Source organism: Aspergillus thermomutatus, assembly GCF_002237265.1.
Source record: "Aspergillus thermomutatus strain HMR AF 39 chromosome Unknown NODE_295, whole genome shotgun sequence".
NCBI lineage: Eukaryota > Fungi > Ascomycota > Eurotiomycetes > Eurotiales > Aspergillaceae > Aspergillus > Aspergillus thermomutatus.
Genome location: NW_020798345.1, coordinates 10,299 through 32,983, shown reverse-complemented (window position 1 = coordinate 32,983; position 22,685 = coordinate 10,299). Strand labels below are relative to the sequence as shown.

The following is a 22,685-nucleotide window of genomic DNA, read 5'->3' as shown; positions in this document are numbered from 1 at the left end:
TTGAGGCATAATAATGAGTTGGTGATACCATGAAGCAATCTGTTAACTAATCAGGGGATGAGGTGGTAGTGTATCGAAAGTTTGTGCCGCTCGGTGGTGTGTGCCGCTCGGTGGTGGATTACGTTATCGAATTGGCGGAAAATAGAGAGGGAGGGGGGAGACCACGTCTGTTCTGCATCTGGTTATTACTTTTTTTGGGATGGGCCTCAGTATAGGTTTTTCTCCTCGGTTTGTTAGGTTTTTCCTATACTGTGATGCAAATGCAGAGGCTTGTACAGTCTTTCTGATGCTTGCTATTATCATATTTGAGGTTATCCATATTTCTATTCCAAACTCAAGGATATGTCCCCTACACCAGGTGCTTAGACTGTACACATATTATTAATGCATTATATTCGCAATGCTTTGTCTACAAATCACCTTTCCCAGATTAGGTATGTCAACTAATCTAGTAGAGAGAGAGTACATATACATAAGCTGTGCGTTAGGCTTCTAGTATGAACTCTATTTTTGTAAGTATTACTCTAATATATAGTTAACAAGATGTTGCTGATCTAAATAATAGGTATGTTTAAGTGCTAATATTATAAGGTTCATATTTCATCTATTATTCAACATAACTGAAAATAATATCTGCTTTACTTAAATATAGGCCTTCCTTTATCTTCTTCATCCAGCTAACTAATACCATTCAAGGGAATTAAACCTTGTGTTGCCTTATGAACACTATACTTCTGTGAAAACAACACTGTAAGAAAAATAAAAGAAACTTAACCCTTAACACTAGTTTAACTTCCTAGCCTCCATATCTTAATCTACAAATCTGGCCATGGGACTTTCACACACAGAGTTTTGTCGCGCTGAATAAAATGCCCCCTAAGTGACTATGAATTAGAGCTAGACAGGCCTAAGAGGTCAAAAATAACTACCTAAAACACAGAACTAGCATTTTTTCACATGAAATTTCCATAATTTCTCTAAGTGTATCATAATGGTGCTAATGAGGCGCATGTGCAGGTATGCTGATTTTGACTTTCTTTTTTAATCCATACATTCTATGTTAAATCAGACCAAGGACTGTAGTCTCAAGCGCAGGAAGCGGATTATGATGAGCCTTGATCAGCCGAAACCTGAGGGGATCCACCGCTATTGTGTCAACCTATTGGGGGCATTCCATGGGGCAAGACGGGGCACAAAAGTAGGTCTCAGCCCTACCTCTGAGCCATGGTTCTGGGGTGCTTAGTGCCCGCCTTGTCAGCAGATCTATAAACCAATTCCACAGGACTCTGCAGCTTCTGGTTGATACTACCTACTTTCAGGAATCGCTCAAATCAGTTGTCATAGATCAATTGCTCTATCGGGAAAGGATGCAGGCAAGGTAGAGGAACCAGCATAGTAAGCTCAGTAAATGGCCTGGGTTTCTACGAGTTCCTCATAGGACGCAAGGCTCGATACTCCTTGTCACAGCATTTTGTTTTGTTGTATCTGCCACTAAAAATTGTGCAATCCATGCTAACTGAATTTGTACAGTAAACGCATATAATTGAAGGGGATAAGAATGAAGGTCGAATCTTCTAAATCACCACATTAAGGGAATGCACTCGGTGAGATCTTTCCAAGTGAGTGGTTTGAACCAGGGAAGCAATCCAGCAATCTGATTGGTTAAATTAGAATTTCAGAGAGTTGGCGCAGCTTTTACCGAAAACAGTAGGAAGTGATAGACAGTAAAGCTTATCGAAAGTCAAAGTTGACTACATCCTCTCTAGAGGCTACTCTGCATGACGCCATGTAACGGTCAGGGAAACCAAGGTGCTGTAATCGTTTCGACAGTGTTGTAGCTGAGCTTGTTGTGTTTAAGCCTTGAACCTCGAGTATATATAGCCACTCCGGGAGAGGTAGTCTAGCCGTCACTTTACCCTTCCTGCAAATTATCCTCTTTACCCCAAAATGCTCGCTACAACTGTACTTTACAGTCTCCTGTTCCCCTCTCTGGGCTTGACAATGCCGGCGGCAGACACTGATATTGGACGCCGAGGTCAGTGAAATAGATAGCATTACAATCATTCTAACATTAACATTTCACCTAGATGTTTCTGCTGGCCTTTTAGCCAATCTGACACTATTTTCTGAATATTCTGCTGCCGCTACTTGTGCAGCAAACTTTGCCTCACAAGGGTCAAAGGTTGTGTGCGATCCAGGTGTATGCCCAGTCCTGGAGCAGACAGACACAACTGTCATCAAAGGATTCGTGAAGTATGATTGGTCAACCAGGTATGAACTCAAAGGCTAACGTCAAATAGTCAATATCCGGGTAATACTACTGGCTACATAGCAGTTGACAGGACCAATAACTTGATCGTTCTGTCATTCCGAGGTAGCCGGACTATAGGGAACGCGATCACTGACCTTGAATACGGCCAGGTGCCTATCTATGGCATTTGTCCAAACTGCGAAGTGCATCATGGTTATTACTATGCCTGGGGAAACTTCTCCCGATATATAATGCCATATGTTGACCAGCTTTCTGCTCAATATCCAGACTTTAGTGTCATCTTCACTGGTCACAGTCTGGGAGGTGCACTAGCTACCTTTGGAGCAGTACTTGAGGGAAGTGCCAACAGACCCATTGGTCTGGTAAGTGTTTCAGTCCCTGCAAAATAAAAATGCACCTAGACAAAGTGTTAACGAGAAGACAGTACACTTTTGGATGTCCTCAACTAGGAAATTATAGTTTCGCCGACTTTGTCACCGGGAATACAGCAGGCTCTGGATACAGAGTTACACATTCCGATGATCCAGTTCCAAGGGCCCTGTCTACTACTAAGGAGGTCAATCAGACTTGGCAGTATAGCACAACATCTCCAGAATACTGGATTACTTCAGGAAATGGCGTGCCAGTCACAGTCACTGATATCCAAGTAATTGAGGGCATTGACAACAAGAGTGGGAACCTTGGTACAACCGGATTGGATCTTGCGGCTCATAATTGGTATATTGGCAACATGAGCGGGTGCTCAACTAACTGAGTTCATGTCACTTTAATCAGAGACTGGGGATGAACTTGTCTGTTCCAGTGTTGCGCATTATAAAAGTCTTGATTTGAACTGTTGAAATAACTTATTATGCTAAATTATTTAGTCCTTAAACAAGCTCTTGGCTCACAGATGTAAAGATGCTTGACAATTATACTGAATTTTAGTCAATATAAATCTTGCATATTACCAAGACAATGTATATTCTCCTATATAGATCTCTCTATGAGGAGAGCGAAAAGCAATCACTCCTTGAAATACAACAGAATCTATTATGATGAATGCTGTTGCGATCAGAGTAGCAATCATTTTTCCCAACTTCAAATATTATATGGCTTTCTGACACCTGTAATGATGTAACTTGCGCACTGGACATATCCACCCTATTTTACTCCTTGTAGGACTAGTCAGCCCTACAAGTCAGCCAGTTAAGCTTATACTCACAGGGTGTTTTGCAAGTATTCCACGGAGCTGTTGAGTGTTGACTTGCTTGTGGATATGGTGAAAAGACTTCACGTGCATCAGATAGAGGTTCTGGGCTTTTCATTATATCAACATGTCAAGTAGATCCAGCAAAAGAATGTTCATACTCAGGCTAGAAAGCGTCTTGGCACCTCTTGAATTGAGCGCAATTGTCATTCTCTGATATAATCCTCGATGACTTATCATTTCCACGGGTGCTGGCCATAGAAATCAAGTAGTCTATTGATCGATTGCTCCTCCTTACATGGCTATGCTATCCAACTACTTTAGTTCTCTCTAGGACGTACATAGATCCCTTGTTCCAGTTTTCTTCTTTGGTATTGTCTGGTCGTACCATATGAAGCGCGTGCCCGGCCACGTTGCAGGATGCGCTGCGCTCATGCAGGGACATCTGGCAATTAGAGAAAGACAGGAATATCTGTCATTCGCACGCATTTATATTGAAACTCGACCCCTTGCCCCCAGAGGATAGAGACCAGTGTTGCATCAGTCTGGAGCAGGATTATCCTCTCCTACCGTCTTCTGTTTAGACAAGATGGCAAGTCCAGAAAGGTCGCACATGAAGAAGTCTGGAGGTTAAAGAACTCGTGCGCAAATCAGAGTGTCGATACCATGCTCTCAGAGCTCTGTAACCGCAAGTATAAGCACAGCACTCTGTGGTGGAAGATGTACAACAAAGTCCTACAGGGCTATATATCCAGGATATGGCTCTGGCATTGTAGGGTAAAGAGTGAAGTAATATGATACCATGAACTTTGGAACAGCCAGAAACCTAGCTAACAGAAAGACTTCACTACAAGATTAATACATGATTAACGACCATAGTCTGACCCCAGACCGGAACCCATCCGATACAAACCCGGTTGGATCCTTGTTGCTTGACCCCGATGGTTCCCCGGATCCCCGCTCAGTGGCTGACTGCTTGCGCGATAGGTGCTAATACCGCGCTCATTTATTGCAGATACTGCTGCTTTCGGGTTGCAGGTCTTTATCTCTCTCGCCTTGAGTGGTCTGTCTGCAAGTTACTCTTCCAGTGTGGCAACAAGGAGGCATTTTTTGTCTCCCCAAATGGTGCCTTTTTCTTAGAGAGCACCCGTTTCGTATCAGGAACAGTCTCATCCTGCCAGACCCAGTGGTCCTACTCACAGCGACAAGGCTCATCATGCCCACCATAAGCCAACGCGGTCTTCAGTTGATTCCGTCTCCCACAGATGATCCACAAGACCCTCTACGATGGCCCAGCTGGCTCAAACTGTCTGTCATACTCTCGACGTCACTGGCCAATTTCGTCTCCAACATGGGCGGTGCTGGCCTGTCTGTTGCCGTTCCGCTATTAATGCAGCAGTTCCAGCGTTCTCAGGGAGATGTGACCCAGTTACTTACAGTACTACTCTCCGTTAACCATCTGTCCAGGCGTGGTAGATCAACTGCTGATTCGCGTAAATTAGCTCAACTTTCTCTTCTTAGGGATCGGCAACATCTTCTGGGTTCCTGTCGCAGTCAAATTTGGCAAACGCGCTTCGTTGATATCTTCAATGCTGCTCCAGGCGGGAGCACTGATCTGGTGTGCTGTTGCCGGTGGATATGACAGCCTACTAGGGGCGAGATGTGTTCTAGGTTTTGCTGCTGCCGCCGGTGAGGTCAGAATTTGCTGCCTGGCCCATCGTCTGATGAATAGTTATATTGACCATGGACACACTTTAGAGCATTGTACCGGAAGTTGTTGCTGATATTTTCTTCGTCCACGAGCGTGCGACAATGATGGCCATGTAAGGTATGATGTCTTTGTCCTCGGTACACCATCTAACCCCTTTGTCTAGTTACGTTGTCTTGATCTCCGGAGGCTCCGCCGTCGGACCCTTGGTCGGGGGCTTTATGGTGCAGTATACGTCTGACACATGGCGGTCATTTGTCTGGCTTTGCTTTGCACTTGCTATCTTCAATGTGGTGCTTTTGGTCTTTCTATTTCCAGAATGCAATTTTGAGCGCCCCGAGCCCCTCACTTCAATGCAGCAGTTGCAGACGGCTGCGGACTGCAAGGAGAATGAGGCTACCTTTATCGAGAATGCTTCAGAGGCGCCACTGGAGGAAGAGTACACCGTCTATACCCCGTCACATCGTGAAGTTCTACGGCCAGTCCACTACGATAAGGGGACCAATTTTTTCCTGACCCTTATCTCTCCTCTGAAGCTACTGATTCACCCTTCAATTCTATGGGGAATCTTCACATATGGGGTTTCCCTGAGTCCTCAGATTATCATGATGTAGGTTCCACCATTATCTTGACCCAAGCCTTCAGCGTCAATACTGACAAAGGCGGAATTCAACAGCTTCACCATGTCCCCTCTCCTGGAGGCACCTCCCTACCACTTTCGTTCAGAGTACGTCGGTCTAATGCAAATCGCTGCCATCGTGGGCTTTCTCCTGGCCTGCTACGGAGGCGGCTACTTGTCCGACGTGATCAACAGCATTGTCGTTCGACGCAGCGGTAAAGTCGTGATTCGCCCCGAACAGCGACTCGTGTCGTTGCTTCCAGGAATGGCGATCGGCCCAGCAGGTTGTATCCTCCTTGCCTTCGCCTGCGGTCAACGATTGCACTGGAGCGCCATCGCAGTCGGCTTCGGTATGGTGTCATTCGGAACAGTGTATACACCCAACATCGCCATCACATATATTGTCCACCTACATCAGCACGAGGCAGCCAAGTCTCTCGTTCTTATTAACATATTCAAGAACCTGGTAGCATTTATCTTCCTGTATGTGGCCGTCGACTGGGTGAATAAGGAGGGGTATGTTCAGGTGTTTATGATCATGTTTATGTTGAATTTCCTCACACTTGCCTGCGCACTGCCGTTGTATATCTTTGGACGAAAGCGCGGTGCAGGAAATATCCGAGAAACTTAAGGACCCCACCAGACTATTCAGATCTCCCAGAGAGCAACGCGTGGAATTGCACTTACTGTATTATGTTAGTAACAGTGGCGTTTACTCAGATGTATTAGTAGGAACCTCGGCGGGAGTTGACAACTTGACGGCATGCTTCTTGGTCTCGGGGATTTGTGAAACTGTCAGGAATCATCCCTAGTGGAGTCGAAGATATCTTCTATCAAGATATCCCTGATCCCAAGCTTCCCCCTTTTGGGAAAACCAACCCGTTAGAAAACCTCATCCTTCCTGATTCTTGGAGTCGAGTGGGACTGAGAAATCATTCTGGTGCGGGGAAGTTCTGGGTGGTGGTGCGGGGTTGGCAGCAGTAGAATGTAGCTGGATCTACTCCGTACAGGGCAACTCTCTCCGTCCTCTCCACTTGCTTCTTTCACCAGGCATGAGAAGTGCAAGGCAATGGCAACCCCGAAAAAAAGAAGTCGACTAATTGCTGGCTGGTGCGTGCATTGAAATCATTTTACTCGCGTGAAGAATGATGGCTGGCTGACTACTTGCTTCAGTCACAGATGTAGGGGTGAGTGTCCATCAATTAGTGCAGACGAAAGAGAAAATAGCTGGTTATCGTATTCTCGGAAGTCAATGAGGCAGCCTGCTGATGTGGATCATTTACAGCTCGCCATCTAAGATGTACGTACACCTGGTATTGGGAGAAGGACCGGGCTCATATATCTAGCTCAATAGGCGACACAAAAACACCAGCCTGCGACAACTGCAGAGCTGCCGGCGAAGATTGCGAAAGGTTTCTTAACATTCGCTTTCGAAATGGCCTAGACTTTGTCAAGGACCAAGACGTGTCATTCCCTGAAAAGGGTGCGTGGCCACCTTTGACGGGGCCTAGTAAGTCAATCTTGTTGCTCTGTGATTCGATCTCTGACCTGGATGGTGGCAATTGAAAAGTCCGATTCTACGATGAGACTCTTGAGATTGAAAGACTTTACATAGAAAGCAATTCATCATCACCCTCTCAAGAGAGCCATGATACAGGCGACTCCAACGGCACCCACTGCGGTCTACCAGAGTCGGACATCCACCGACGAAGACGATATCAGATCGCTGCCGAAGACGCACCCGTGACGCACCAGACTTCTGGTCCTCCCAACAGACCAAGCCATGGTGCGTATCTTTGCGCCTGACGGCTCTTGGTCCAACATTTTTCATGGTGCTGACCGTGACTACAGCATCTCTGGATACAGGAAATCCCATCGTTCATCACGGATCTCGGAATGCTAAATGTACAACAGAGACGGGTCGTAACTTGCCTAATTCAAGTGATTTTGCGAGCTCACAAACGCAATATACTTCTCTAAGTGCAAGGGAGGCTGCCCTCTTTCGCAATTTCGTTGATAATATGGCCTTGTGGGTCAGTGATTCCGAGTTATATTTCAGTTCCCCTCTCTCTGAGCCTTTTATTCTTCTGAGAAATGCTAACATACACATAAGACTGACATTACGGACCCTCAAAGGCACTTTGAGACTGTGGCTCCGGCACGAGCTCTCCATGAGCCAGTATTACGCGCGGCAATCCTTGCGTTTTCGTCCCGGCATATCAACAGACAAAGATCGGACGGCGACACAGAGTCGTTGAAGTATCACAACCAATGTCTTCAGCTTCTCATTCCAACACTGTCGTGCAATGACAATGAGATTACCGAGGAATTACTAGCTGCAGTTGCAATTCTCCGTCAGAATGAAGAAATGGATCGTAAGTTCTATCCTGATCATGAGCAACTTGACATGCTTATACGCATTAGCTCAGGACAACCAGTTCCATTTAACGGGAACGACGCGCATATTAAATACAATGTCCTCCTTCGGATCCTCCGGAGGATTAGGTGAAGCAGCCGCCTGGTTGTGCCTTCGCGAGGACATGTACATATCACTCACGTCACAATCGCCATTGAGGACAAATTTACAGAGCTTTGAGCATTCTGATGTCTTCACCAGAACCGACGACTTTGCTTGGTCCAATCGGATGGTCTTTTTGTTGGCCAGAATCTTGAGCTGCGCTTTCAACGAGGAGAACCGGACGAGACGTTCTTATGCTTCACTTGATGGTTTAGAGAAAGAAGTTGACGATTGGAATTCGTGCAAACCGCGGACCTTCCAACCTGTTCGTTTTGTTCCTCGAGGAAGGGATTCTGGTCAACGATTCCCGATTATCTGGACGCTATTGCCAGTCCATGGTATGACTCCCTGTAGAATTTTGGGATGCCCGCTAATTCATGATCAGTTGTTGGTCTACAATACTTCCACATTGCGAAAATCATACTTGTTTTGTCTGGCTGTGCAAGTCCCTTTCTCCCGTACGAGAACCTGCAACGCTCACGGGATGTTGAAGTATGTAGACGATCGTTGCTGCAGGAAGTAAGGGGCTAATTCGAAGTCAGAAACTTGTCCGGGGCCATCTTCTGAATGTGCTAGGCCTAGCTGCGTCAAACCCTAGGGCTGAAAACACACTTTTCACTGCACGGCATAGTTTAGTGGCTTGTGAGTGTCATAACTTGCCATGGTTTTCCTTGCGCTGAATCATACGAAACTAATCTTATCAGGGGGCTGGATACTACGGCATAGACTTGATCAAGAAGCCGCTGAAGAGCTGCTGCGGTATATAGAGTTGAAGACTGGCTGGAACACGTCCCACTTGATAGACTCGCTGAGAGAGCAATGGCAAAATGAGCTTGTCGATGACTGAACAGGCCCCATGAGTCGCAGCTTCGCCCTTTCTCAGGCTCGAGCATTATCAAATCGCAGTACTCGATCAGTATACTGACCGAGTCCCCACAAGTCTGTTTCAGCCCTCCCATCTGCGTTCACTCAAGCCAGGGATGGGCATCTGGTGTCTGCTTAGTGGCGAACAGACACATCTTTCTTCTAGTAAACAGTATGAAGTCACGGACCAGATGGCATGTTGGTAAGAAAGGTCACAGAAAATGATGTCAGAAGCCCAATCAGACAATTGGCATGCTCGGCTACCCAGGACAAACGGAGAGGAACAGGACGCCATGCGAAAATCGGCCGATGGGTAGGTCATAGAGTCGGTCAACTTTGGGCTTTTATACCTTATCGGACGACCAGTCCGACATCTGCGTTGGGTAGAGAAGTGGACATGATGATGGCAGGGAATACCGCGTTTCGCACACTTCATGCAGTGCTTCGTTGCATAGACTGCCGTAAATCCTCGCACCATGAGGCCTTTGGATGGAACCAAAATCATACCTAGTAGTGTGCTATCGGAGATCCAGACCTGCATTCGCATCTGGTCGGGTCTGAGTTGTAAACTCGTAATCTCGATATGCATGCATGACAGTCCGATAAGCGATTGCCCCTAACCACGTGTAGCCATCGGACTTGTTAAGCTTTGCCATGTTCCATGATCCATGATCTCATCCTAGACACACCCATTTTGCATGTGCCATTTTGTCCGACAACGGCCGAGGAGATGGTCTAATTCCTCTCGAATGCAAGCAGACCAACGTATGTCCAAGTGATGGTGGCACCTGACACTTACGTTTACCTGAGTGGAACTTGCGCTCAGGGGCCGACGATCTTGGCAACCGCCAATGAGATCAGCAGTGAATGATGCTCTGTCAATATGGATTTCCTGCATTTCTGCAATTGAACTTGATCTCTCTCTTTCCCCCTCATTTGCAAATTAGCGATGAGATCTGACAGTCTTCACTAGTCATGTCTCCTTCTTTCCTGAGAAGATTGCGTCGCCGCCGTCGCGATGACAACAGCATCGTCGAGCCTTCTCCGCATCCGGCAGTCCCAAAAATGCGGGGATCAACACCAGCGCCGCCAAGGTCGTCCACATACACCAACAAGCCCGAAAACAACCGTCATGCAGACGCTTATAAGACAGAGAAGTCCGACGCACTCTGCGGGTACTACGCTCAGCCTGCCAACGCATCCAATACCGACCAATCCCCACGAGACCTTCAAGCCTTTATAGAACCCACGGTGGACCCCTCAGACCAAGAACCAGCATTCACCTGGCAGGACATTGAGCCCCTGGCGGATCTCAACCCATCACCAATCCCAGAGTCCTTCAACTGCGAATTACCACCTACTGAAAAGGAGATCCTGCCCTGCATGGACACACGACGGCAGACATCGGCGGTCGGGGACCCGCTACCACCACCCAGCCGCGGGCGAAGCGCAGCCACGATACCTCACCTCTCTACTTCTCACGGAGAACAAGATCAACAATCCGCTTTGGAGCGCGCAGTTCAAGCGAGAATGCTCGGGATATCCAGTACACTACCCTCATACAACGAAGTGAGTGGTGCCGTGATCGTCGACCACGAAGGCCTCCCGCACTTCCTGTCGCCGCGGGAGGAGGAGGAAAGACAGGCTTCGTTGAGGCGCGCGGTCGAGGAGAGGATGCTGGGGCTTCCGCGGCGTACGGACTTTACCTGGGCGCAATCGCCGCATGGCCCTTCGTTACCCTCATATTCGCCTGGGAGATACACATGAGCGACCTGGGTTTATCTCGGACGCGAGAGAACTCGGAATCCGAGTTGATCGCTGGGTTGGGGAGTGGGCATTATTAGGTTGATTTTTAATCCTGCATTGTACTGTACATATTAGCGCCTGTCTTTCTTGTACATACCCTCGTTCGATTTGTGCTCGGTTCGGAGCATTGACACATTCGCTTTACAAGCCTCCGGGCAGGTTGGTTCGGCCTTGACATGGGAATAGAGATAGTATTTACTCTTAATATGCGTCCTCTATCGTTTTCCACGGAGGCTGTGGCGGGAACAGCAATTGTTGACTTGCGAAGCGCTTTCTGATTCCCTAGGCTGAATGAAAGACAATTGACACAACGCCGATATATGTATAATCAAGATGTCTAACCGCTTATATGCAACTTTTGATGCCCTGAGGTATATCCAACAGACTTCACCGACAAACCCGCTAGCTGCGGAACAACCGCAAGCCAACCTCCTCACGATCCTCCTCACTTTCCTCAGCAGCACTGGCATCCTCGTCATCGCCCTCTCGCAATAACCCACTCGCAGTCTTCCCAAGCAGGGAGGCAAAGAACTCCTCGCGAGCGGTATTCGTCCACGCGCCGCGATCCTCGGGCGCCATGAAGTTCTGCAGCTTCTCGTGGACATCGAACCGCATCTTTCGGCCCTTGGAGGCCCGGGTGTCGATTTCCCGTTTGACCTTGTCCTTCCGCATGCCGGTGATAGGGTGGATACCTTGCCGGGAAGGCAGCTGGATGTGCAGGGTGTCGATGCCGTTCGTGATGGCGTCGGAAGACGACATGCGCTGCTCGACGAGGTCTCTAAGCAGGGACTGGTAGAAGACGGTATCGTCGTAGACCGGCTCGGGTTCCTCGTCAGAGGCATTCTTCCGCGAGCGTTTGGCGGCGCGCTCGCCAGTCTCCGAGGCGACCTGCGCGTCGATGACGGCGGTGATGGTCTGTGGACTGCCGGCGCTAGCACCGAGGAGCTTTCCCCGGGCGTTGGGGAGTGCGGCGGTGGAACTGCGGACCTTGAGCGACCACTTGTCGAGCACGGCGCGGCGGTGGGGGACGGCGTCGGACTCGAGGTCTGTCATGCGCTTCCATAGCGAATCGGTGGATGTCGCGACGGACACTGCGGAAGGTCGCTTGCGTTTCTTCGACTCGTCCTGGGTTTGTGCGTCCGCCAGAGCGAGGCGCAGGTCTTCGAGGGTGGACCAAAGCGCGAGCGCGGCGGATTCGGCGGACTTGATGGCTTCGCCGTCGATGTTGGTCTTTTCGTCGCTCCCATTTGCGGCGATGGAGAGCTGGTTGATCGCTGTCAGGCCCTTTTGAAGTTTGATTCGTGCGTTGAGCAAGGCGTCGAAAGTCGCGCGCTGCTGCTTGACGGCCCTGCCCTTGGCAGCGTCTGCCTTGGCGGCTTGGGAAATAGTGGCTGCGATGGTCTTTTGGTCGGAGGACATGAGTCTACGCAGCTCCTCCCGGTCATCGGATTTTGGTTTTTTGTCAAATCGCACTCGTCGGTTGTCGGTGTCCCCATCCTCATCGTCCTCGTCATCCTCATCTTCGCTTCCATCATCGTCATCCTCTTCATCGTCGTCGTCAGACGGAAATTCTCCGTCCGTGTTATACTCGTCCAATGCATCTTCCGAATCAGCCTCGCTTCCTTCAATCTCCTCAGACCCGTCGGTATCCATGCCATCGACAGCCTCCTCGTCCGACGAAAATTCCAACTCCTTCATCTGCCGCTTGCCATCCTTTCCCGCGCTCTTGGATTTCCGTGGTCGCTCTTCTTCGCTTTCCTCGGATGCATCTTCGTCCTCGTCGCTTGCCAGCTCGGAATCCTCCTCTTCCTCGTCCTCACTACCATCTTCTTCGTCGCTTGAGCGTGCTCTGAAAGGGTCATCGTCGCTCTCGGCTTCAAGCGCGTCTCGGCTGATTTTCGAACCGGCATATTGTTTTCCGAGGTTAATTGGGTCCTGTTTGCGAAGCCTCGCCTTTCTGGTCGGAGTTAACATGCTGAAGCCAACGGTGCACAAGGTTGAAAAAGTGTGTACTCACCCTACAGCTTGATAATGCTCTCTTCCAGCATTGGGGTCAGCAGCTTCGGCACCTTCGTCATCACTGTCTGGCCCAGCGCGATCCAGGTCTTCGGGGTCGAAATCTGATCGCAGTGTTAACCTTCAAACAAACACAGTCAACCAACTGATCAAGATCTAACCTTTAGGTGTAGGGTCTTCCAGCTCCGCAAGTCGTTCTGCAAGTGACTTTGGCGCCATTTTCGCGCCTTGTATAAGTTGAAGGTACGGAGGTCTGTCGATAAATTTTGGCCGCAATCTTTTTTTCCTTTTTTATTTTTTCTGCCCGTGATATTTTTCTAGAGGGCGGAATGCGGTATCGGAGAAACTTCCCGTTTCGGGCCCTGGGCTGGTCCGATTGGGAAGGTTGCTCCAGGCGGTGTACTTTTCTCTGGCAGTAAATGATGTCGATTGTAGCTCCTCTCCGCAGCACTTTATTTGCCATCCACAGGAATTATGATACAAAAGAGATTATTTTCGGCTCTTCGAGCTCTTCAACATGATAATCCCTTGGTAAAACAGCTCACTCGATGACTTGGCTGATTGTGGATATTAACGTTAGCAGGGTCTTCCGCGATCCGGCACACCACCGTCATTCCCGCGACGCCGGGGGTTACCAGAAAAGCGCAAGATCCGTGATGTCAAAAAAGTGATTGCGGTATCGTCCGCCAAGGGTGGTGTGGGCAAATCTACCATTGCAGGTATGAAATCATTGTATTAGATGCCAATCGGATACCTTCATATCAGCAGTTGGGTGAACTCCGTGCTCGATTTTCAGTAGATCTCTGACTGTCCTCTCGCCAGTGAATCTCGCTTTATCTTTAGCTCGCCGTGGGATTCGTACAGGTATCTTGGATACTGATATCTTTGGGCCATCGATCCCAACTCTTCTCAACCTGTCCGGAGAACCGCGCTTAGACGAAAGTGAGCCTGTCATTTGAGGCACATGCTTGAAGCGCAAGTTGCTCTTGAATATCGATCCGTCCGCTAATGGTTGACTAGACAACTGCCTTGTCCCTCTGACTAACTATGGCTTGAAATCGATGTCAATGGGCTACCTGCTCCCACAGCCGAAATCGGACCCATCGCAACCTGCGGGCAACATCCCCATGGACACCACTCCCATCTCATGGCGTGGTCTGATGGTCACCAAGGCCATGCACCAGCTTCTCCATTCGGTCTCCTGGGGCCCCCTGGATGTGCTGGTCCTGGACCTGCCCCCAGGCACCGGTGACGTACAATTAACAATCGGACAAGAGGTCGTCGTAGACGGCGCCGTGATAGTCACCACACCACAGGATATCGCTCTGCGCGACGCCGTCCGCGGCTTCGGCATGTTCGACAAAATGAACATCCCCGTTCTCGGGATGGTTCGCAACATGGCTTACTTTGCCTGCCCGCAGTGCGGTCATCAAACAAAGATCTTCTCCCATGGTGAGAGTCATGACCATGGCTCAGAGGACTGGGGTGTTGTTGCCGAGTGCAAGCGCCTCGGCGTCGAGTTCCTCGGGGATATCCCTCTCGACGCTAAAGTCTGCGAGGATGCTGACCGCGGAGTGCCTACGGTCGTATCGGAGGAGAGTGATGACCGCAGCATAAGGCGCAAGGCTTTCCTTGACGTTGCCGAAAAGGTTGCGCGGAAGATTGGTCTGGATTGGCATTGATGGGAACTGTCATATTATTTTGTATCATAAATATACCCGAATTTCTTCTGCATGTCGGACTTGCCGATGACCTGTTTCATTTTTTGAACGCCTTGGTGCCAGTAACCAGCCGTCAATATGATCCTGGCTGGCTGTTCGTTGATTCGGCCCGAAAATACATCTCCACCCCTCGCTGCGTTGAGAAGCGGTGTCACAAAAGGCAACCAGATCGTGAGTTCCCTGCCGTATAATAAGGCGGGCCGGAAGATCATCACATCCAGCACGTTGACCGCGTTTATGATTCGTTTTTCGAGATCAACACGCCAGGCAACTAATTCCGGGCAAGGGGAGGGCGCCAGATCCATGAGGGAGAGGGCGTTAACTGCCTTGTTAGAGGAGGTATGCACTCAGGTCCCGGAGCCGTAGATGAAGCCAAGCTTTGGTCCTTTTACGCCGTGACGCTTGTACTTGGTTTGCCGTTCCTGGCCAATGAGGGTGGTGTTTTGGAGGAAACTGTGAGAACCCTGGTTTGCACCTGTCACGTCCACTATGATGTTAATGTTCTTAGACCAGATCACGGAGAGGTACAGCTCTGGATCTTCGACCGAGTTTGTGCTGTAACGGGTATTATCTCCTGTCAAGTGAGCTGGACTGCTTTCTCACATGAATGTGTCACGCTGTAGACAGTATGTTGGCCTGACTGAGAATTCATCTCTTGGTTTTATCCTCATCTGCGTCTTTGAGTCCGCCCTGCAAGTAAGCAACTGACATCAGCTCCGGTCAGTAGGTCTCAGATATCCACATAAGAACAGGTTTGATTTAAATCCAGGCAACAAACTGAATCTAACCTGTAGAACATCATCATGGTTTGAGTCTGCTTTTGGACATTTTGCCCTTTGCTCCTTGCCCGCCCAACATCCAGCCAGGGCCATCACTCTGCCAATCATTGAGGAGGCCAATCCAATGGACATGGGGGATACAGCCATGTACTACATAGAGGAAGGTTACTTCACAAGGAAATGATCCTACACTTCCCCAGTCAGATCGACTGTCACCTCGTATTTGGGCCAATGAGGACGCCCCTCTGCGGCGGTCTCTCCAGCCTTGTGGAGGTAACGATCACAGCCTTGCAACCACCCGAGGCCAGCGCAAAAGGACTGGAGGGATAAGATAGAGAGCTTGCCCAGCATCCTCCAAACGATATCTGTCTCGTGTCAGAATCTACTCACAGCATAAGGATGGCCGACATAGCAGGACTGGTACTTAGCATTATGATAGCCTGGAAAACATGCGTGCAGATCTTTAATATCATCAACTTAAGCTGGAAATACAGGATGGACTACAAGGTTCTCCGCATTAAGCTTGAGGTTAAATGCATCTAGCTTCTGGCCTAGGGTGAGGTAGTTGGCCTCACCGGGCTTAATAACAGCCAGTTCATTCCCAATCCCTGATTATAATCTTGAGAGATCTAGAGTATAGTGATTTAACTCTTAGGCTATATACAGAATATCTTTAAGAACTTAGAGACTCTGCAGAGTAAGTACAGACTGCATCTAAGTGCGTTGCACACTGATAACTAAGTTGACTGTAGATAAGCCACACCACAGGCTCAGACAGCTCTCAGCTTGATTTTCATGTGTGTGTATAGCAACCTACAGTAGTCGGTAAAGGAGTAGCAGTAGTTGATGAACTTGGCTTGCAAGACTTTGTAGGCAGTCCATGATAAGAAGAAGTTCTGGACCATAGTGGCTGAGATCAAGGGATTTAATAAGAACCTTAAGAGCCTGTTCCTGGATGTCAAAGTTAAAGTAGCAGAGGCGATGCAATACGATATTGGGCGTAGTCACTAGATCCAGGACTTATGTCTTCTGCAAGAGGTAACTGCTAGTAAGTATAAGGATATCTCTAAGAGTGCTAGTGTTTGGTTGGAGATGCTTAATGCTACCATGACAGAGCTATTAGATATATTGTTATAGGAGGATGAGACTATTTGCTTGGGTAAGAGTGATGAAGAGGATGACTGTGGCTCGGCTGTTGGACAAGGCGAGGGTGAAGACGGCCGGAAGACTCCCAGGACAAGGGATGAAAAGGAAATGGACGAGCTGTCCAAAAGACTACACGAGGTCGAGCTCTTCGAGGGCAAGAAGGGCAAGGGCGCATTGTGTGTCAGCCTACTGAAACCAGATTCCACCTTGGCACGAGCATCTACCCATGTCAGTTGGGAAGGCTATCCTCAAGAGCAAACCTGGCGGATACATAAGATTGAGAGGAAGACGGTTATCGGCGTGCCTCATGGATCTTTCGGTAAGTAGTCTTTTGTTTCCGGTAGGACCAGACTATATGCTGAGCAATGCTGGTAGAACTATATCACAGAAAGAAGTTCACACAAAAACGGCAAGTGAAACACGAAATGGACATGTACCCGGATGAATATTTTGTCTTCTTCGACATCGAAAGCGATCCCCAGTATGAGAGTGCTCATCCCGGCACTGTCACTTTGGAAGGCTTTGGTCTGGAATGCTCGTCTCATACAACGACTTACCTGCCCTCCCCGGCAGCAAGATCCTGCGTCGTTTGGATGAGCTGTATCGGGAAACCAGCCAAGTCGGCTGGAATCCCTGGCATGACATGGCCGACCTCAGGGAATCCACGGGCGAGCTGACAGCGTATGGTTCAATGGTCTATTCTCGGTTGACGAAACTGATTATAATTTTACGCATAGGATGGCACTTGCTGGGACAAAATTCGTCCAACCCCAACCGACGGCACATCTCGTCGTCGACCTATATAGCCTCCTGAACAGACGTGATATCTTCGCCTAATTCACCACCAAGTCAAGCATAGCAGAAGAATGGGGAGGTCCCACAGGCCAGTGTATTGTGATTTGGAACTTTTTCCGCCAGATGGTCATCAACAGGGAACTGGCACGCCGTCTGGCTTCGTATGATGTAGACGGGCCAGTCATGGGCTTCACCACCAAGATCCTCGCTTCCCTCATCATTGCCGATCGATGGTTCCAGAATGTGCAGATCCGGCTAGCGGACATGGGCGTCGATCCCTTGAGTATCCCAAAGACTGTCTCGTCTCTTCAGAAGGACAAGGCCGAGAACTTTAAGAGACAAGGGAACGAGGCCACAAGGAAGAAACAGCACCAGCTGGCCTTGGATCTGTACACCGAAGCTATCAAGGTCAATCTTGGTAATGCTGTCTACCGCAACAACCGCTCCGGAGCCCTCTACGATTTGGGACGGTACCCGGAAGCCTTGGACGACGCGCTCGTCGCCACGAAGCTCGATCCGACATATGCAAAAGCGTGGGCGCGCCTCGGACTAGCGCATCTGCGGCTCGGCCGGGCGAAAAGGGCAAAGGAGGCTTTACAACGTGCCATCGAGCTCGCAGGGCGGAACGCCACCGACGCAATGCGCAAAGGTCTTGCGGACGCCGATGCAAAGATCGAGGCCGATATAAGGAGAGCTAGCAGCCATGTAGTGTTTATTCTGTTTCGTCATGGCAGTGGGCCTCGTTGTATGCACGTATGACGAGGTCAAACATGGATGAGGTCGCAGGATGGCCTGGTCCAAACGCCGTCTGCAGTCTCTTCAGTGCTCTGGAGAGCGAATCCAACGCTTTCTCGTATTGTTGGTCCCGCAGGTAGGCGATACCGATCAGCTGCAACGTCGATATAGTAATACCTCCCTCCTCGCCGAACACTTCCTCCAGGTATGGCAGGACTTCGGAAAGGGATTCCAGTCCTCTGCGATAGTCCTGACGATCCATATGAAGGACACCGATTTCATACCGGATATATAAGGCGCGCCTATGCTCGTGTCCCACCAATCTTTCCATGCCTTCCAGTGCTCTGGAAAAGGAATTGAGTGCATTCTCATATTGCCCGAGACGTGCATACACGGAACCCATCCGGTGTAATATGTCCTCTTTGAGGCACTCATTGTATGCAAGCGGTTTCTTCAGCCCTGTAAGGGCCTTTGAAAAGAACTTCAACGCAATTTCATACTCCTCGAGATGCGCATGGATTCGAGCTATGTAGAAGGAGAGCTCGGGGTAAAAAATGAGCTGTCGCTTTGGTAGCCTCTTCTCATGGCACGAATAGACTCTCGTGAAAAAGGATAACGCATCAGTGTACCGTCCCAGGCGATAGAACCTCTCTCCTATCATAAACATTGCGAATAGTGTATACTGGTGCTCTGGGCCCTGGATTCTTTCCAGCCCTGCTAATGCTTCGAAGTAATATGCCTCATCAAGGTCAAAATGTCCAAGCTTAGAGTATAGTGCGGCGATGAAGAGTCGTATTATGTACTGCAGGTGCCCTTCTCTACGCTTGGCCTTGTCAAGGGCTGTATGCAAGATTTCAAGACAGTCCTCGAATCTTTCTACCCGGAGGTAGAACATGGCCACAGGAGCAAGGACGAGAAAAGGAAGGGCTGAGGCCTTCTGTACTATGGCGCGGAATAGTATTTCTAGAGGATCAATAAGCCGTTCGAATTGTCGAACATAAGATTGCAATTTGAGCAGGAGATCGAGCCCGAAGTGCGGGGGCAAGGGTGCATCTTTCCGAAGCACTCGCATCATAGGTGCAATATCAAGTGAACCGCTTGGAACCCTGCACTTCGAGGATGTCACTTCGTGAGCGTCGCTGAATAAAGGAGCAGCTTGAATCAGTTCAAGGATCAAGCGTATTCGCTCAGTCCGCGAATCATTCTGTCCATAGTGTTGCCGCCGTCTCTCATGTTCCTCGGTCAGGCGTGTCCGAAGAATGAGTGGAATTCCTGCAGATTGCATGTGTTCATCCAACCAGGATTCAAATTCCTCCAATCCGAGATATTTGATGTCTAGGGAATTCAGATGGTCGTCTTCAACGGTATCCACACAAAGGTGCTCTAGCCAAGTTATGCATCGGTCTGAGTTAAGGAATCTGACAAGCCGAGGTATGATTGAGCCAGGATCAATATCAGACCGACAAAAGTGCGCAAGCATATATCGGGATAGATAGGCCAGCAGGTGATATCTCCGAGTGATTTGAGAGAAGGTGTTCCAATCACTTGTGAGCGAGCTATAGTAGCTTGCTTCAAAATATTCAACGCAGGCAGATGCAAGTCTACCGTGTGACTGCTGCAAAGGCACCCGGAACATAATTATCTTGCGAGATTTCCCGGCCCTCCGCCATTCCTGCTCGGGCCTCATCAAGAATTCCATCACAGAGAAGTGTACTAGCCGCACATAGCCATCAGCAACGCTGACCAGATCCCCACAGATATCTAAGAGCCTTCGTTCCAGTCGCGGGATGAGATAGTTGTCAAGTCGGTGATCTTTCTGCGGAGATGTGGCGAGAGCATCCGCCGCAAGTAAGTGCTGAAACTCATCGAGACTCAGTGGACGCTGAGCGACAATTATGAAAGCCAGCACCTTATGAGCAAGATCCAATTCGGAAGGTTCCAGCCGCCTGACAAGGCCCCAAAGCAGCTGCTCATAGGTCGTTTGAAGGTCATGGGGTAGGTTACGCAGCCTTTGCAAAGCGTCAGCTTCGCCGGCAGACTTGTTCAAATGCTTAAGCATGAACTTAAGCCACAGAAAATTGCCATCTGCGTGCTGCCTCAAAGTCCTGAAGACTTCATCTCGCAGAGTGCCTATATTGAGCACATCAGACAGCCCGATTTCGGCTTTAATAACTGTCTCAATGTCTTGTTCTGTCAGAGTGCGATCCATTTCAATTGTATGCCTCGCGCAATTGAGCGTATGAAAGGCGCGGTGACGGCCGAGTAGGATGAAACGAAAGTTAGAACGGCCGGCAAGAAAATCAAGGAGCTTTTCAACAAATTCGCTGGCAGTATCTTTGCACTCATCGACTCCGTCAACGACACAGAAAACCGGCTTGGATAGGAGTGCTGCAATCGCATCAAAGATCGTCCACAACTCGGCGGTTGTAGGTTGCCCTTTCAGCATAGACTGTTGGAGAACGGAAATTGCTTCTTCAGCAGGAGCGATTCCCAGCAACTGCCATGTGAGGGAGCGGAGCAGATCACTCAGGTTTCGCTGACCGGTATGGCCGCCAGAGAATGCGAAGAGAAAAGAATTCACATTGATCTTGCTCATATACTCAACGATGTACGCAGCCAGAATGCTTTTACCACAACCGGGACGGCCAATAACCAGTAGTATCCTATCCAGGTGGGACGGGTGAGACAAAGTATACCAGTTTGCGAATGTCATGTTTGACCAGATCCAGTCACAGGTACCCCGCGTTCTTTTCTGCGATTGAACTTGCTGGACTTGCCGCATGTTTAGCGGTCTCAGCCATCGTTCACATTTGGCCTGTTGATCCTGCAGGCCTCTCTTCCGAGTTTCTGGGCGCTGTTAGTAAAGGCAATTCAGTGGAGCGGAGCGCACCTTGAGTCACCTTCTTTGACGTTTATCAAGAGGTCTGTATTCTCGACAATGGCCTTCTCAATCTTTGCTATGTTCTTGGACACTACAGATGTTAGTGAGAGATGCTGCCAGGAAAGTCTTCCGTACGACATACCAACATTCAGGAGTTGAACATCCTGCACCGTGGGCAAAGCCCGCACATCAACCGCTTCGATATGTGAGAGAAGGTCCTTTGCATACGCCGAAGCTGTTGCAACCGCAAACTGTCTCCATATATCGTTTTTGTGCGAGTCAGAGTAATCGCTTATCCCTCGAACAACAATACATGGGAAATTGTTCAACAATCCAGCAGCCTCCATCTCAAAACAGAATATCGAATTACCATAGCGGCGATTGATTCTGTCTCGTTCAACCCCATTCTTGATGACCATATTCCCTGATGCTATGACCCCGTAATGAACGCTCGGTCTCGATGGGATGTTGCGAGGTCTACGCGCGATGAGAGCTGAGTCGTCACAGGCGTCACAATTTTCGGTGTTGGACGTGTGGTCATAGTCTGCTCGATACAAAAGATCTCTGTTCTCCCCCGGATAAGCATACTCCTTGCCCAATTGCTCGATAATATGCAACATGTTGTTCATCGGATTCTTCGGCCTCGTGTGGTATGCCTTCAAAAGATCGACAGCGGCCAGGATCTTCCGAGGCGGCGGACAGAACCAGTCTTTCCTCTCCACTTCACCATTGCGACGTTGTGTTCACCCAGGCGCCCTAAGTGATACGCGTTGGTGTCATCCGCAGGCGTGGATTGAGGTCTCCCATGCTCCTCATCTAGCACGGCCATACCTACGACGAATTCGTCGTGGGACGCAGAAATCCAACCGATCGTGTATTCATCATTCGGATAAGGGGAACGCTGCATCGTCTTCCGGTGTTGAATCTTGTTTGGGAAAAGAACATCAAGTAAGCACCGTCGTTGCGTAAAGGGTATTTTTTTTAAAAAATGGTGCCATGGCGACGTTGTTCGACGCGACAAAAAAGGCTAATGTTGCCAGGGTGAGACCTGCAAAAGCAAAAAGTACGGTCAGTGAGGCTGAGATTTGCACTGACAGACCATTCCGTACTTTTCAGTCTGACATCCCTGGAGAATGCTGTCTGGTTTTGCAACGTTCGTCTGCCTTGCCTGGTTTATTATGGTCAGTTTTCTGCTTGATCGGCTGGGCAATGAGATTGAAAGAACAGGACACCAGAAGCTTTAGTTTGGGTGCAGTGGTTATTGCTATCATCTCAGAGATGTATAGTTTTAATGCATATAAGGGTCATTTCCCCATTGTGGCAATTTTATATTAGGTAGGTAGAAAGATATCCTACAGGCCTTATATTTCTAGACAGTAATGGTGGCCCATAGTACCTATCAAGAATCAATCGATAGTACCTTTCAAGTTACTACAATAGTATCTTGATTGTAACTTTAGCTATTTTTCATACTATATACTTTACTGCTTGATGTAGATGTGGTTATAATAGATAATCCTAAAGAGACTGAGAGAGAAGACCATATTTTCTTATAGTATGCAGTACGCAGTACCTTGACGGGTTAACAGGGGGGCTAATTTTACAAAGGGTACTGGTAATTAACTCTATTTTGCAC

The 22,685-nt window shown here is 48.9% G+C and overlaps 7 protein-coding genes across 7 annotated transcripts; 5 read left to right on the top strand and 2 right to left on the bottom strand.

Annotated features, from left to right (window-relative positions):
- Positions 1-1,947: 1,947 nt before the first annotated feature.
- CDV56_104064 (lipase family protein) lies at positions 1,948-3,026 on the top strand (the record flags this gene model as incomplete). Its single annotated transcript, XM_026757683.1, has 4 exons — positions 1,948-2,035; positions 2,088-2,253; positions 2,301-2,634; positions 2,697-3,026. 4 exons carry the CDS (start codon positions 1,948-1,950, stop codon positions 3,024-3,026), a joined length of 918 nt encoding a protein of 305 aa, XP_026610624.1.
- Positions 3,027-4,677: 1,651 nt separating this feature from the next.
- CDV56_103435 (uncharacterized protein) lies at positions 4,678-9,153 on the top strand (the record flags this gene model as incomplete). The annotated part of the gene is made up of 13 exons (XM_026757054.1): positions 4,678-4,899; positions 4,964-5,155; positions 5,220-5,284; positions 5,336-5,779; positions 5,846-6,304; positions 7,177-7,298; positions 7,359-7,574; positions 7,640-7,821; positions 7,902-8,163; positions 8,213-8,644; positions 8,692-8,798; positions 8,849-8,948; positions 9,011-9,153. 13 exons carry the CDS (start codon positions 4,678-4,680, stop codon positions 9,151-9,153), a joined length of 2,946 nt encoding a protein of 981 aa, XP_026610623.1.
- A 1,082-nt stretch (positions 9,154-10,235) lies between these two features.
- Positions 10,236-10,937, top strand: CDV56_103255 (uncharacterized protein; the record flags this gene model as incomplete). Its single annotated transcript, XM_026756874.1, has 1 exon — positions 10,236-10,937. One exon carries the CDS (start codon positions 10,236-10,238, stop codon positions 10,935-10,937), a length of 702 nt encoding a protein of 233 aa, XP_026610622.1.
- A 441-nt stretch (positions 10,938-11,378) lies between these two features.
- On the bottom strand, positions 11,379-13,211 carry BFR2 (AATF family protein; the record flags this gene model as incomplete). The annotated part of the gene is made up of 3 exons (XM_026756606.1): positions 11,379-12,933; positions 12,994-13,096; positions 13,154-13,211. 3 exons carry the CDS (start codon positions 13,209-13,211, stop codon positions 11,379-11,381), a joined length of 1,716 nt encoding a protein of 571 aa, XP_026610621.1.
- A 255-nt stretch (positions 13,212-13,466) lies between these two features.
- Positions 13,467-14,674, top strand: CDV56_102813 (Mrp/NBP35 family ATP-binding protein; the record flags this gene model as incomplete). The annotated part of the gene is made up of 4 exons (XM_026756432.1): positions 13,467-13,523; positions 13,576-13,711; positions 13,836-13,934; positions 14,013-14,674. 4 exons carry the CDS (start codon positions 13,467-13,469, stop codon positions 14,672-14,674), a joined length of 954 nt encoding a protein of 317 aa, XP_026610620.1.
- A 117-nt stretch (positions 14,675-14,791) lies between these two features.
- On the top strand, positions 14,792-18,142 carry CDV56_102366 (tetratricopeptide repeat protein; the record flags this gene model as incomplete). The annotated part of the gene is made up of 7 exons (XM_026755985.1): positions 14,792-14,884; positions 16,630-16,957; positions 17,014-17,119; positions 17,158-17,319; positions 17,376-17,458; positions 17,522-18,082; positions 18,132-18,142. 7 exons carry the CDS (start codon positions 14,792-14,794, stop codon positions 18,140-18,142), a joined length of 1,344 nt encoding a protein of 447 aa, XP_026610619.1.
- A 3-nt stretch (positions 18,143-18,145) lies between these two features.
- On the bottom strand, positions 18,146-21,956 carry CDV56_101837 (uncharacterized protein; the record flags this gene model as incomplete). Its single annotated transcript, XM_026755456.1, has 4 exons — positions 18,146-21,015; positions 21,069-21,140; positions 21,192-21,763; positions 21,817-21,956. 4 exons carry the CDS (start codon positions 21,954-21,956, stop codon positions 18,146-18,148), a joined length of 3,654 nt encoding a protein of 1,217 aa, XP_026610618.1.
- Positions 21,957-22,685: the final 729 nt, after the last annotated feature.